At 41.8% G+C, this 15,696-nt stretch overlaps 1 protein-coding gene across 1 annotated transcript; it reads left to right on the plus strand.

The window, feature by feature from the left end:
* The first annotated feature begins 618 nt into the window (after nucleotides 1-618).
* LOC133224133 (1,25-dihydroxyvitamin D(3) 24-hydroxylase, mitochondrial) lies at nucleotides 619-7,700 on the plus strand. The gene is made up of 11 exons (XM_061375414.1): nucleotides 619-840; nucleotides 946-1,136; nucleotides 1,476-1,569; nucleotides 2,237-2,333; nucleotides 3,494-3,585; nucleotides 4,369-4,480; nucleotides 5,899-6,044; nucleotides 6,373-6,539; nucleotides 6,727-6,805; nucleotides 7,222-7,416; nucleotides 7,527-7,700. The coding sequence occupies exons 1-11, from the start codon at nucleotides 619-621 to the stop codon at nucleotides 7,635-7,637; spliced, it is 1,506 nt and encodes a 501-aa protein (XP_061231398.1). The 3' UTR covers nucleotides 7,638-7,700.
* The last annotated feature ends 7,996 nt before the right edge of the window (nucleotides 7,701-15,696 follow it).

Consider the following 15,696-nt stretch of genomic DNA (forward strand, 5'->3'; position numbering starts at 1 on the left):
CCAACACTAAGAGTGAAGTGAATTCTGCCTTCTTAGAGGATGCACTCACATGCCCTTTCCATAAATAGGTGGTTAGTCCGCTAGATAGGGTAAGAGCAGCCCAACCACTGAACACTGTTGTTGCTCAGCTCCCTGCGTTTATGTTTTTATTCCATCATTTCAAAGTGCAAACGCTGAAGGAAGACTGAACTGTCCATCCACCTGCGCACTGCAGGATGAACACCGCAGCGCCCCATGCTTCATGCAAGTGTGACTGGGGCCCCTTATAAATAAGTAAGAGAAATAGCTGAAGGGAGCAGTCGCACAACGCCGGCAGCTCAGCTCCGCCGGGCAGCGGGTGCCGGTACCTGCCCCGCGGCTGCGGCAGCCCCCGGGCAAGTCGGCGGGGCCAGGGCCGCCGGGAGCCCCCGGCAGGGCGTTGGGGAGGGCGGCGCTGGCGCGGTGCCCTCCTGCCTCGCCTGAACCCTTTCACGAACCGCCTGCCCCGCGTCCTCCCCGGGCCGGGCCGGCCCCACCTCACCGCGCCCGGGGCTCCCATTGGCCCCAGACGAAAGTCCGGCGGACCTCCCGGCTGCTATATATGTACCTATAGACGGATGGGCGCCTGTCACCGCAGCGATGAGCGGCTTCAGCATCCTCCTCCTCCGGCGCCCCGCCCGCACCTGCAGCCCCGCAGCGCACGGAACCGCCGGGCTGCGGCCACTGAGCTGCTCCCTGCGAGCCCCGCGGGGCCGCGGGCACCCGCTGGCCGCACTGCCCGGGCCGCCCCGCTGGCCGCTGATGGGCAGCCTGCCCGACGTCCTCTGGAAAGGGGGGCTGAAAAGGCAGCACGACACGCTGGTGAGGCGGGCGGAGGGATGGGGATGCTGAGGCGGGGTATGTGGGGCAGCCGGGAGCGCCCCGCACTCACCGGAGGGGGGGGGTCGGTCTCTTCTACATCCCCAGGCCGAGTACCACAGGAGGTTTGGGAAGATCTTCCGCATGAAGCTGGGAGCTTTCGACTCAGTGCACATCGCAGCCCCTTGCCTCCTAGAAGCTCTGTACCGCCGGGAGAGTGCTTGCCCCCAGCGCCTGGAGATCAAGCCCTGGAAAGCCTATCGGGACTTTCGCGACGAGGGCTATGGGCTGCTGATCCTGTAAGTGGCGTCGGCAGCGCACCTGCGGAGATGCGGGGAGGGCCGCTGCGGTCTCCAAGGTGCCTGTGGATGCTGCCGGCGGGCGAACGAGCTTCCCCGGCCTCCCCTGTGTGGCTGTGCCCGCGGCTCCCCCCCCCTCCCGGGGCCGGCTGCATCCCTTGTCCCCCGAGAAGCGGCTGCGGAGTCAAGTTCGCCCCCGTCGGGGCGGTGAAGGCGCATCCGCGCCCCGCGCTGCCGGGGAGGTCCCGATGCACATGCTGCTGGTTCAGGGCTGTTTTCTTCTTTCTTACTTCTTTTAGCCTTTCTCCTCCCAACCTGGCTGTTTTTAATTCAATCTAGGGAAGGAAAGGACTGGCAGAGGGTAAGAACTGCCTTTCAAAAGAAACTGATGAAACCCAGGGAAGTTGCGAAGCTGGATACCACGATCAACGAGGTATTGTGCTTTGAGAAAGTCTTTCTCTATTCCTACTCCCTTGGAATCCTGGGAAATAGAGGCAGATCAAATGTTCCAGTTTACTTGGATAGCTGTTGACTACAGCAGTAAAACCATGAGTTGATACTCTGAGAATAATAAAGACAAACGGATTGTCTGGGTCTGACCATAAGTGAGACCACACAGTTGACATTGTCTGTCTCCCTAAGAATAGCAAGATTATTCCACAATGATTCAGGCACCTGCAAACCCAGAGTTTTTTCTTGTTCGTCGTGGTGGGGTTTTTTGTATTCTGTGGTTTTTTGCCTTTATTTCTTCATCCTCTTTAACCTCTGTGTTCCTCACTGAGTTTGAGTAGCATCTGTGATAAACAGCTTAATCCTCCTTATTGTGAAACTCCTATTGTCCCAGCATCAGACTGAAGCATTTCAACCCTGTGGAGGAAAGCTCAGTTCATCAATGTACACGCAGTAATAAGAGAATCATGTAAAATCAAGACATATTAAGACAGAGGGAAACTGAATCTCTTTCAAAGCACATAAGTATTCCTCTCCTATGTGAGATTGTTATCTATTGAAAAGACAGCTGAAATGCTAAATTACACGGGGTTTTATTAGTTGATGTAATTTTATTCCCTTTTATTCTCTCTCTTCTCTCCACCACTTAGGTCCTGGAAGACTTCATGCACAGAATAGATGAGGTTTGTAACCACAATGGACAAATGGAAGATGTCTATTCCGAATTCAACAAATGGTCATTTGAAAGTAAGTTGGTTTTGCCTGAGAACAGTATGCATTTTGTACCTTCTACAGCATTTCAGTTAAAGTATGGTCAGTGAGAAATGTGTGGACTGATCGTTTCCAAGCTGTCACCTATGATATGGGAAGTGGGTTGAAGAAAAGCCAGGGACTAGCAGGACACTTGCAAAATTCAGCAGCAGGTATACAGACTCTTCTTCTGGTCATCTATGTCTCTTCCAAAAAACCTCAAACATAAAAGTGGCTTATAAATCCAAAACTTGGGGGAATCACAGTTCATTTATCTAGAGTGGGATCAGACAGCACTCGACTGTTTTTGGCCATTTGATATTTGTTAATTATCAGCAGCACAAGATCAATGAATCAATTCAATAACAGTGAAGTGTATTCATTGTAAACAAGGGTTGGAAAATCCCCTTTTAAATGTTTACATTGGGATTGAGGAGCACTGGCATAAGTTACCAAGATGGGAGCCTCCACCTTTAGAAACCTTTCAGAGTACACTAAGGAACTGTGTGCCAGGAATGACTTAGGGCAGAAGAAACTGCATCAGTGGTTCCCAAATGGAGGGATGGTCAGCTATAGAGTGGAACTGAAGCTCTGCCAGACACATCAGCTCTTGGCTGGCTCACCTCAGCAACCTGTGTACTGAGCTCAGAAAGTGTTTGGGTGTGGTTTTTCTTTCCACTCTGCGGTGATGGCTGCTTTTAGAAAGGGAGAAATAGGAAGTGACATCTTTAAAACAAGAAAAAAGCAAGTGGAAAGAGGTGGAAACTGGTGGAGTGTGGGATGCAGCCAGTGTTTCCAAGTGCTTTCTGGCTGTGGAAAGGGCAAGAAGATGCTGGAGTAGATGGCTTCTCCAGCTCCAGTTTTCTGTGACTCAGTTCTTTTGAGTAGCATTGCCAAATATGCCAGCCCTGCTTGGCAGAATGATCTGCTGCTTGTGAGGGGATCCATGTAGTTATTCTTTTTTGTGAAGAAACGGCTACTGTAAGGACACCTTAGCTAGACATACTGCTTCCTGGGTCTGAGGCAAATGTGCAGAAGGTGAAGTGCTGCTCTCACTGAATGTTTTTCAGGCTAATCCAAGCATTCCTTGATGAGAAATGATGACACCATGCACCCTTCTGTTTATATCATTTAATTATAATATTTCTTAACAACAGGTATCTGTCTGGTGCTGTATGGAAAGAGGTTTGGTCTCCTACAGAAGGATGTAGAAGAAGAAAGTTTGAACTTCATCAAGGCAGTAAAAACGGTATGGAGGAGTCTGTACAGGGGCTGTTTTGATTTTCTACTCCTATTACTAATCAGAGGATACCTGAAAAAAGAAACTCAAGCTTCTGTGCTACAAGTGTATTGGCAGCCTTGCATATCCAAGGTTACACTTACATGTGCAAAGCTAGCACTGAACATCTGACAGTCTCATTTATAAAATGCCTAAAGCTGTAGGGGAAAAATATTGTGTGGACATCAGGGTAATCCTGGAAATAGAGTTGTCAGGTTGGTTGGTTAACTTTCCTCTCCCTGTGAGACACCCATTGTGCAACACTGCTGTTTGTTGAGTGGGACTCCTGGAGTTGTGTGGGATTATGCAAATACACTGGGTTTGGAGGTTAGTCACTCCTGCAAGCACACCTGATGTGCATTTTGCTGCAATGTGGACTCAGGTGATATGCATCTGCCTAATTTTAGCCTAAAAAACTAGACCAGGTACCTGTCTTTTAGATGGCTAACTTTAGGATCCATCTGTTTTCAAGGGAGAGAGAAGCACTGCCAAAGAGTGGCTTGCCCCACTCTAAAACAGGTGCCTAAAATAGGATGAATCACTTGCTGGAGATGTCTTCTCACCTCCACTGGCTGTCGCTAATTTTTAGCTGGATATGCTCCAAGTAGATTGAGACCCATCCTTTTCATCCAGGTTGGAATACCTGCCAGAATCTTGATTTCCTTAAAAATTGCTTCCTACTTTGCAGTCTAATGTTGTTCGGAGATTGCAAGTAGATAAAGAGAGATTTCAAAAACTTTCTCTCCACCACAGATGATGGCTACTTTTGGAATGATGATGGTGACCCCTGTAGAACTTCACAAGGGTCTGAACACAAAAGTCTGGCAGGCTCACACAAAAGCATGGGATGATATATTTAAAACAGGTTATTGTCTTAAACATGATTTCTCTCCTTTCCCTTTGACTCTGCTTCCTACTTGGTGGAATTAACTTCCTTCATACTTGCTACTGCCCTGTGCTGCTGTTCATTGCTGCCTTCAGTGAAGATTAAGACCCTTGCTGCAGCTAGCCACAAAGCTCTTCCAAGCGCGAGAATACTGTTGTCTTATGACTAACACTTAGGTCTGCTTGTAAGGCAATACCCAATCCCCAGGAAAGCCCCAGAAATTTAGGGGCTAGCAACGCTGTGAGCCAACTTTAATCTGTCATAAAATGAAATAGTCAGAAAGTGTATAAACTCTTTAAAGGTGAGGTATATGTGTAAGAAAAGGGACTGCTCTCAAATGCACCTCAAAGGGAGTTATTTTCTTGAGAAACAAGAATTTTACATACAAGAAAAGCCTGTTTGCTTCAATAAAACAAAAAAGAGAGAAATGATAGGTTTTCTGAACAACCTGGAATATAGTCTAAACTCTTAAAAGCATCAGCAGTCTAAATCCTAAGCTACAGTTTGGCTTTTTGACAACATTTTTGACAACAATGTCTAAGATGGATTGGCCTTCACATTACAAAAATTACTCTAACTCCAGATATGAAGTGCAATTCCTCTTTTTCAATATTTTTCTAGATAGTGACAGTTCCAGGTGAAGACTGAGAGAGGGTTTGGCACTTGCATGATTGAGATGCTGAGGATATCTTTCTCTTAGGTATTTGAGTACTTGGTAGGTCAGGACTTTTGGTCATGTCAGCCACATATGCACTTATTTATTGCTTCTTAGTTTATGGGCTTTAGGAAGGACACTTGAAACCAGTTTTGTCCAGAAAAAACAATTTTGACACCTTCTCTTGACAGAAAGAGCTCCTTACTAGGAACTGCTCTAAACAACTGGGATATTCATGAGAAAGGGTGGCCAAAGTCTAGTCCTCTATATTTAAAAGCAAACAAACGAAAATGTAAAAATTTGGCATCTATTTTTGCCTTCCTTTAGTAAATCAAAGGCTTCAATTTCCTCTCAGGGAGTCTGAGTGCTAAGTGTCTGATTTTCTAACACCTTGATCCCCTTTGAAAATCCAAGCTAATAAATTTTACATGCTTGTATTCCTGTTTGCTAAATATTTCACTCAACACATCAGTGATTTCCATTGCTAATTTAAGAAAGCAGAATTCCTAATAGTTTGCAGAAGCTCCTTCTGTTCAGAAGTGATTTTTGTAATCTATTTATTTTTTCTTTTTGTCTAAAAGGTGAAAATGGCATTATTTATTCATTATAATGCTCACTGCTTGACAAAAGAGCACAGCTTGGTATCTTCTTTCAAAATCCTGCATGAAACATGCTTTTGCTTTTATTATTACAGTATTTATAGTGATTTTCCATTAATCACCTCCTGCTCCTCCCTCCTCAGCCAAGCACTCCATTGACTGTCGACTGGAAAAACACTCTGCAAACCCTCAGGAGGATTTCCTGTGTGACATCTATTCTGGAGGACAACTTTCCAAGAAGGAGCTGTATGCTGCCATCGCAGAGCTCCAGATTGCTGGAGTTGAAACGGTAACTCTGCCTTTCCAAGAGCTCACTAAAATTAGCACCGTTCCAACTCCCTGCTTTCTTCCATCACCTAACCATCACAACATCTGAGAGTGAGCTCATCCTGTAGTACCTTTGGTGGCCTACGTCCAAGTGAATTTTTACCTTAAGTCACTGAATTCTTCCTTCTGTTCAGTACTCCTAAAGAACAACTGGGATGGCTCATAGCCCTTTAGGCTTGCAAAATACTGCAAAACAGAGACCAGACATAGAGGCTGCTTTGAACTTTTGGCAACTTCATGTTTCTGTCCCCACCAATGGGGGTCTTGCATTTCTTTCTGCTTTGTTTCAGACGGCCAATAGTTTACTATGGGCTTTGTATAACATTTCACGCAATCCACATGTTCAGCAGAAGCTTTTCCAGGAAATACAGAGTGTTTTGGCTGCTAATGAGGGTCCAAGTGCTGAGAACCTGAAAAATATGCCTTACCTAAAAGCATGTCTGAAAGAATCCATGAGGTAAAGTTCTCAAATAATTTGCAAAAATCAAAATGATCACAAAGGTTTTTACCAGCCAGTGTGTACTAGGGAGAAAGAATTTTCTAGTATATATAATTCTGTTCATCTTCCTGGTTAAGGGAAACTATGATAAATACAGGAAGAAAAAATGCTGGAAATTTAACCCATTTTGTTTCTTTCACTGTAGATTAACACCATCGGTACCATTTACCACTCGCACCATCGACACAGATATGGTTCTGGGAGATTATCAGCTGCCCAAAGGGGTAAGTCAAATTAATTCACCTTACTAGAATATATTGTTATTGATTAACTGTCCTTAAACCACTGAAGTTGGTCATATTTCAGTCTCAAAATAATTTCACCCAAGGACGAATCCCTTGGAATTTGCACCAAGAATTCCCATAAACAGAAAGCCATACCTGCCTGCACTGCTTTTGGAGTTAGACAAAAACAGTTCTGCGTGCCATTTAAAAATTTTTTGTTAAATTTTCCCACGATTTTATGAGAAAATGATGACCTTTTTGGTGTTGGAATTTATCTTCAGAGAATTATGCAACATCTTCAGTGAAAACTGCCTCACCTTTACTGTTGAATTATTTTGTTCCATTAACAAACTGATTCCCTTGGTAGCTCTAAGCCAGTTTGTAACGAGACTGTCTTTCTATTGCTTTGTTTATAGACCATACTAATGATAAATAGCCATGCCTTGGGCTGCAGTGAAGAGTACTTTAATAGCTGGACTCAGTTTAAACCAGAGCGCTGGTTTCAGAAAAACTTAATAAATCCATTTTCTCATGTTCCATTTGGCATTGGGAAGAGGATGTGCATCGGACGCCGCGTCGCAGAGCTACAGCTTCACTTGGCTCTTTGTTGGGTAAATACTCTAAAAATGGCATTCCATACGCAGTGCCTAGTTGTTCAACACATAACCTAATGAGAAGGTCTAGAAGCCATAGCACACTGACAAAAATGTCTGTGTTTCAGCTCATCCACAAATACCAAATTGTAGCAACTGATGACAAACCAGTAGAAACACTCCATTCAGGAATACTGATTCCCAGCCGGGAGCTTCCTATTGCGTTTCACAGACGATAAGGTATGTGCCTAAGGGTCTCTTGAGTGCAGGAGGCTTTTCTTTGAACCTCATTTAGGATTTTGATAGGATCACAGAGCAGATGTCTAAGCTTTACTCTCACAATGTGAGATTTATTAAACACCATCACCTTCTGTTACTTTTAACAGTAAATATTCTATGTACTAAGAACACAAGTTTTGTACTTATGGCTCTGAAGGTAGCCATCAAGTTTTAAATTTCACAAGAGCTTGTCTTCTGTGCATGGTGCAGATCAGAAACAGGGAAATCAAAATGTATATACCATTGGAGAAAACAAAATAATGGCTATTATTATACCTTCTCCACTGCATTTCTAGAAGATATTTCCTGGAAAATGGCATTTGATTTTGAGCATCAGTACACAGATTAAAAAGAAAATTCCCTAGTGAAGGAAGAATGCACCAGTGCACGACAGAGTTTTGAGAACAAAAATATATTTTAGGCAGAAGGGCAAAAAAATACCACTTGTAAATAGCGATGCAATGTTGTAACTTTTATTATACAGTTTTTGCTTCCAAAAAATTGAATTCAAGATTTTCTCTGCTCACAAGCTTATACAAATAAGAAAAAACAAACAAAAAAGCTTATTTATGTAAAAATCTAAATAGGAAATCTGGGTCCTTGGTCTAGAATTAAGTTTTCAAATTAGAAATCAAGTGACATTTAAATACTGTGAGAGATTTTTTTTTTTGGTTGGCCAACACCACATTAGAAAAATCCCCCAGTACAATCCGAATAAGGGTATTAATTCCTTTAACTGAAGTTTGTTCAGAGCTATTTGCTTTTAAATAATGGATCACTCTGAGGATTCTTTTTCTGTTTAACACAGCTTGCAGAAAATAAATGACACCCCTGCTGCTGCTTCTCTGAAAAAATGCATATCAACTGGGAAATTCAAAGCCTACAGTAACCAGTGGAGAAACTGCTACAGACGTCCCTTGAACAACTGCTGAGCCAGAAATATCACCAAGAAAATCTCCCATACTGTTTTATTGGGAGAATGTGGTTAGTTAGTTCAGCTGTGCTTAGCAGTGTTAAAAGGAAAGAAAAATACCATGCACGTTCATATACGTATGCAAATATCTGATTTAGTGCAGCTGAGGGGGACTGTACAGGGTAGAGCTTGATAGTGAGCTGTGCAGTGTTATGTACAGTTCTTATTAGTGATCAGTGAAATTATTATAGCCTCAAGCTGTTCATCAGGCTGGCTTGGAAAGAGCTGGCTTCCAGTCTGTGGGTACCATGTAGGACACCTGGGGAGCAACAGCCCTGACTGAACTGCCCTGTTAGCTCAGAGTTGAGGGGCTTTGAGAAGTCAGCCTAAGGGGAAAGAAACTCGCTTACTCTTTATCAAATTGCCAATGTAATGAATTAAACTGAGAAGTAAGATGGCAGTCTATAGCAAAGGTAACAACAGGGCTTAAAAATTAGGATAAAGAAATACACTGTCCCTAACATTATTCACTTCCTTAATAACAGGGAAATAAGGACAAAGGGTTATAACAGGATTTATTCCTCATTCCTGCACAGTACTTTGATTCCAACAGTTGCAGTACTATTGAGTACAGAGTATACTGCTGCATACTCTGCTCTTACCCATAGAGTTTCATGCCTCCAACTGCCACACAAGCCATTTTTTCATGATTTTATTGCAAAACCTTGATGGTCTTTTATTGCATGAAAGGCCTTATCCATAAATAGAATCACTAGAATCCTATGGGTTCTGCCACTATTAAATGATGATTATCCTAACAGGATAGTTACTTTATCAATGAATAATATAAAATATGTGTTTCAAAGAACCACAGGAAATAAGGATCCTAAATATTTTTGTGGAGATCTCACATTTCTTGTGGAGACTTCAATATCTGTATCTGAAGGTTTAAGTTGTCACTGCCCTGCATGTCATACCTTATGTTAGGTGTTACAGCTACTAGTGCATTTTCCCATGATGCAGTTTCAAGTACAGGTTTATATATATATGACATGAATGGTTATTTTTATTTTTTTACATTCTGAAATGTTACAACTTCATGGCATTTGTTGGTCTGTCTCCTGCATTTTTTAGTTTTCCTCTGCTGTTTGTAAGCTGCTGCCGTATTACAATGTGTAAAGCGATTTGTGCATTATCTGAACATTTCTAGTCAATTTGGTAACAGTAAATTTTATAATAAAATAAAGATTTCTATTTATTTTGTCTATAAATAGTCTTCCATAGTTTACTATAAAGTCTTTGTAGCATTACAAAAATCTTTTCATATGTGGTAACTTCTTGCAACAAGTTGCTGTGGTGCTTTCATTCCTCTGTTTAATCGCCTCCATAGACTTGGACTTGAAATTATACAAAGTGCAGTTACTTTAATGCAACACTGAAAATCTTCCTCTTTATGCTATCCCCAAGCTGCTTCACTGTGGCTGTAATGACACCCTAGCTGGGAAGCTGTTTGCAAAGCCCAGCTCTGGTGGGAGGGTGCAGTGTGCACTGCCCGGCACCTGGCCAGCCCTGGTGTGGTGGATCCCAGCTTAACAAGTGCAGGGATGTAATGCCCTGCAGCATGGAGCTTTGAAGCCAAACTCCTTTTGTGTCATTAGTTTTGCTATTCCTCCAATCTAGGCTAGCCCCACTACTTGGGAATGTGTTAAATCCATGCTGACAGCCTGTTTACCCCTAATCCTATGAGACCTCAAAAAACAATAATGTTAGGAGGCTTCCTGCATGCACAGGACAGTCTGAACACGTTTCTCCCCAGCAGGGACTGTACTGAGGTCTCCAGGGATGAGGTTGTTACATTTCTCTGCCATTATGACAAGATAAAATCAATATAAAGTTTTGAGGAAGGATGAAAACAGTTTGAGCTTTGCATGATCAAAAGCAATGATGGATATGAAAAAGTGCCACCGACCCAGCACCGTGACTGACAGCTGGGTGGTTACGCAAAGAGCAAATCTGACAGTTATCAAAACCGTGCTGTCTGTGCCAAGTGAAGGCTGCCTCTGTCTGAGTGGTGGTGTAAGAAAAACCATACAGCACTCTGTGAGCATGTCACTTCTCCGAAGATCATATTGCAATGTGTCCTTTGGAGTGACTGGTTTGTGTTGCTGAAACTACTCTGAGAGCTGGGAGCACTGGGTGGGCTGGGAGACCATAGGTCTTTCATGATCAGTGGGAAGCTTTTGCAGCTCCCCTAAGGTGCAAGATGATGTGCAGAGATCTACACAAGTTCTACAACAATAATATACACTAAGTCTCTTGTTATATTGTTTATAGTATATAGTATTATAAACAAATATTACTCCTTAGAGCCAATGGAGTTGAGCCAATGTGAAACAAGTGTTAAGAGAAAGCAAGGTCTATTGTTCAATTCCAGGCACATCACACTGCACACAAAAGTTCCAACCAGAGAAGAGTTGTTATCTAGTTGCACTGACCTTGAAAGCCTAGTTATCAGCTATTTTGAAATCCTTTATTGCTTCTGTATAGTAAATCACAGGTTCATGCTTACTACAATACTGGTTATTTTCCCTATTTAAATTTAGTGGACTCAAAGATATACACAGGTGTTGCTCTAAGGTTTTGAGCAACAAATGTGTGCTGTCTTCTGGATATCTAAAGGTACAATATCCACCGACCTGGAAAATCTTGTTCCGGAAGCTTTGTAGATTTTCAAGTTCCTAAAGTTTTCAAAGAACTTCATTAATCTGGTACCTCAAAGTAAATGTCCAAAGCAATTTAGCTAGGAAATAGGTAATTATCAAACTACACTGATAATGAATGACCGAGCCAGACTTTAACATGGAGAAACCCATATGGCTTGCTTTTTCTCGTATTTCAGAAATCCAGCATGATGCTTCTGAGATTAATAAATGTCCATGAAACCTTTCATCTGTGGTCAGCTGGATACATTCAGTTCAGTTCTTTGCTTCTTTGAAATGGTTTGCTCATTCAGAATTACTTACGAGAAAGACAACAACACAGCTACTTCCCTGTTATAGTTTCCTACACTTACTCCTCAGAGAAAAATAGCTGGATTGTGAAATGCATGGAATTAATTGGCCTCCACATAAACTTTCTCGACAAGGAAGTGAACGAGGTTTACCTATCCCGAAGGAAAGCAATTCTGTTCAGGCTTTAGGCAGGTTAGTGGGAATCATAAAAATGAAGTTGGAGCCAGCTTATCTGTGGGGATTTTTATGAATAGAGGATGTCAGTTTCCAGGACTGACAAGCTGGCCTTTTTCATACATGTCCTGCTCATTATAAGCTGGCTGTTTCACACTGCTCTGAGTCAGTCTTTGCATACACCTCTCAGTGCTGCGATTAGATGACAGATAAGGTGTTCTAGTTTGCCTTCTTGTATACTGAGAAAGAGCTTTGTTCTCAGCAGCTAGAGGTAGGATTCATAGCTGTGTCAATGCTGACTTTAACTGATGGGACAAAATAACCCAAGCTCTGAAAAAATAACTCTGCAAGGTGCTCCCAGCTAAAGTTTATTCTAGAACAAATTGTAGGAGAATAACTTTGCACATGCTTAGATTTAACTATGTGAAACATCACATTGACCTCAGTGAGGCTGTATGTGCGCATGTGGGGGTTTACTCTATTATCGTTATTTCCAGCATGTCATTTGTGCCACACATGCTCAAAATTCATGTAAGGGTTGTAGCTATAGAGAAAAAAGCTGCCTTTTTACTTCAGATAATTGAAATGAAGGGCCTGTTGAGATTGAAACTACAAGCAGTCTCATTAATCTCCTGCCCTGTATTGTTCTGATAACTTGTGGATGGATATACCGTCGTGTGGGTGGCTGTATTCAAATTTTTTTGGTGTGTCCTCTTAGGCATGGCTTGGGAAAAAGCATTAATGTTATATTATGAAACTGAGCATTATACTTACATTTAATCTTGAGTACTTCTGAGTGTCAGCTTTCAAGAGAATAAAAAATAGAGAGATGCTGAGTTGTTTTGTCACAGAAACAGCACATGTCCTGTCCTTTCTGCTGATGTTCCTAACTCTCAACCCTCTTGTATTGTAGCTCAGGGCTGCAATCTCACTGCCTTAAATCCCTTTCATACGTTGAGATATAAACCAGGAATACATTTGTTGACACTGAGAAATGTAAGCTAACACAAAACTGGTATTGGTCATGACAGGATCAGTACAATTGTTTGGGCAGGGTGGTGTAACCGGTACTAATGGAGGCCACATTTGGGATCTGGCTCAACATTACAGTGTTCTTTTTCCAAGACAGCCCAACTCTCCATATAAATATTACTGCTCGCTTCTTTCTTGTCTTTTTATCCAGAAGTGCATTAACACCTCATACTATACCTATCTGCACCTAAACCTCTATATTTATGTATTCTTCTTTGCTAGCACGGGAAGAACTACATTGACTTCCATCTCTTGTCCATATTTTTTGTCGCAGCTGTATGATCAGTAGCCTGTGGCTTTAGAACAACAGAAAAAGTTAAACTTTAGGTATAACATTAGGGTTCAGAAGGAGATTTTATGAATCTTTACATCATGGTGTTTGGATGGAGCTGAACACTTATAGAGTGATCCTCCTCCTGACAAGAAAAACAACGAGACTTCTTTATGAGGCAGAATATTTTTCTCCAAGAGACGGTGTCAAAACAGGTGTGGAATGGAATGCAGTTTATAATCAGGGTAAATTATACTTTGCTTTCATGGGCATGTTCCTCTCAGCAAGTTTGAACTCCTTGCCTCTAATTATTCAGCATGCTGAATGAACTCCAGGCACCACATATCCGAGGAGAACGGAAGGCAGTGGAGACTGCTGCTGGCAGGGAGCACAAGGCAATAAAGGGAACTCTGAGCAAGAGAGTTACCCCTTGGTCTTCCCCAACTGGTATGCACGTTTATGATACACTTTGCCTTTCACTATCAACTTAGGTACCTAGAAACTTGATTGTAAATCAAACAAATCACATCTGATTCACACTGCAATTGAACTGTGTTCCACATAAAAGAGGAGACAGGAGAGAATCAGGGGAATGGTGCATGTCTTGATTACCTTAATCTAAAGGGGATCCTCACTGTCAGGTGGACTTCCAGTGGCACAGATTAAGCTCAAGGTGAAGAAAGGAAAAATGTTATCCAAATTTAATGTAAATAATGAAAGAATGTAAATAATGGAAGGAAGCCTGAAAAGCTCACAGCTCAGGCAGTATGGACTGCACTTATCTAGACATTCAAGTTCCCATAAAAAAAAAAAAAACACCAAAAAACCCTTATTGTTTATCTCAGTTATACCAATGGGAATCACAAATAGTGTAGCAGATGAGGTCAATGCCTGAATCAAGCACAGTCCCACTTGGTTCAAGGCAAAGGTACCCACATATCTATCAGGTGTGTCAGCCAAGAGCCAGCTTGATCCATGGGCAAAAGCCACCCTCAGTCCTAAAACTGGGAGATTCTTTGGCAGGGGCATTCAACCACAGGCTGCAGATACCTGACTGCTCTTTGTCAACATACTCACTGTGTTGAGGTTGCACTGGATAGGATTAAACTGGCCCAGGAGAAGGCCTCCGCTGGGACCCAGGTTTTAGTCATTTTAAATAGGGCCTGCAGAGCATAAGTTGAATAAGGAAGATGTTGTGAGCAAGATTGTGGGCAGGATAATTGTAGGTAGTTGGGTTCACACACATCATTTCCTCTGCTCAGGAGATGCCAAGTTTTGGTACTCTAGAACAAGTCTGTCTTCCCTCTGGCTATGTTTGAAAGTCACAGCAATAGAAAAGCTATAAATATTCATTGCTCCTTGTGACACACACACTCAGTATCTCATTTCAGTGCAAGTGAAAAGCTTCAAAGCACACCCTACTAAAAAGGACCCAACCAAACCAAAGATAACAAAACAGGAGATATCTTGTATGTAGTCACTGAACACCCTGATTTAAATTTCTCAAATAATTGAACAACATGGACATATTATTAAATCCTTATCAGGAGCTTCCACTGTAGCTTCTCTTTTTAATAAGTATACAAGAGGTTGGAATGCCACTGAAAGTTGTTTTTAATCATTAAAGACTAAACTCCACAGCATCTTGGATTTTCTATCATCTGATGGAAGCAGGTTGTGCAGCTTGAAGAGTTGTGAAATCCTTAAATAATTTCAAAGAAGGAAAAATTAGCTGCTCCTTAAACATATTTCACATACTCGAATTGCTCATGATACCTGACCCACAGCAATATACCTTTATTAAATAGCTAATTCTGGGTGCTAATTTTTCATAATAGAAGTTTTTCTCCTTTAAAATTAAATTGAATGCAATGCTCTGTTTAAATATTGTCACAGGATGAATCAGACAGGTATGTTCTCACAGCAGTGTTTCACTGATGATGTTTTTCAGTCATCACAGTGAATGAAACACTTGGGTATGTCATAGAGTCATAGAACAGCTTCAGTTGGAAGGGACCTTTAAGGATTATCTAGTCCAACCCGCCTCTCTGCAATAAGCAGGGAGATCTTCAATTACGTGTATAAAAGAAATTCAAAAGCCTATAATAAGCATTGATAACATCTCTAAAAATACTCAGTAAAAACTCAGGATATTTTCTTCGCAAGGTTAGTGACCAAATAAAGTTCTTTATGGAACTGAGTTTCTGCTAAGAAATTTTAATTTTACATTCTAATACAAATTATTCATCAGTAAATGAGGAAAACGTTACTTGAGAGGTGAAAAGTAAAGGAATTTGGGGGTGTTTGCTTTTAGGAAGGGAGGTATGCAGCAGTGTCTGACATTTAGCTTTGAAGAACATAAATCAATGGGGGAGCAGAAATTTGTTAGATAACAAAATAATGCTGGATTGTCATCAAGGAAGATATTAAAAAAATCAGGTTTTGGTACATATCAAAAGTATACATCCCTGCAGAGACACTTCAGTGTAAATACTGGATTTTTATAAAGAAAATGGTAATTTCTTTCCATGAATTATTTATTTAATAAAAAGATGCTATTGTTCTAAGTTGCAAGAGTCCAAGTACACTTTGCTATTAATGGCAACCACCTCAATTCA

The sequence above is a fragment of the Neopsephotus bourkii genome, unplaced genomic scaffold (assembly GCF_033783945.1).
Source record: "Neopsephotus bourkii isolate Nb327-2 ecotype Australia unplaced genomic scaffold, CSIRO-AGI_Nbou_v1 NB_1663, whole genome shotgun sequence".
NCBI classification, from domain to species: Eukaryota; Metazoa; Chordata; class Aves; order Psittaciformes; family Psittacidae; genus Neopsephotus; species Neopsephotus bourkii.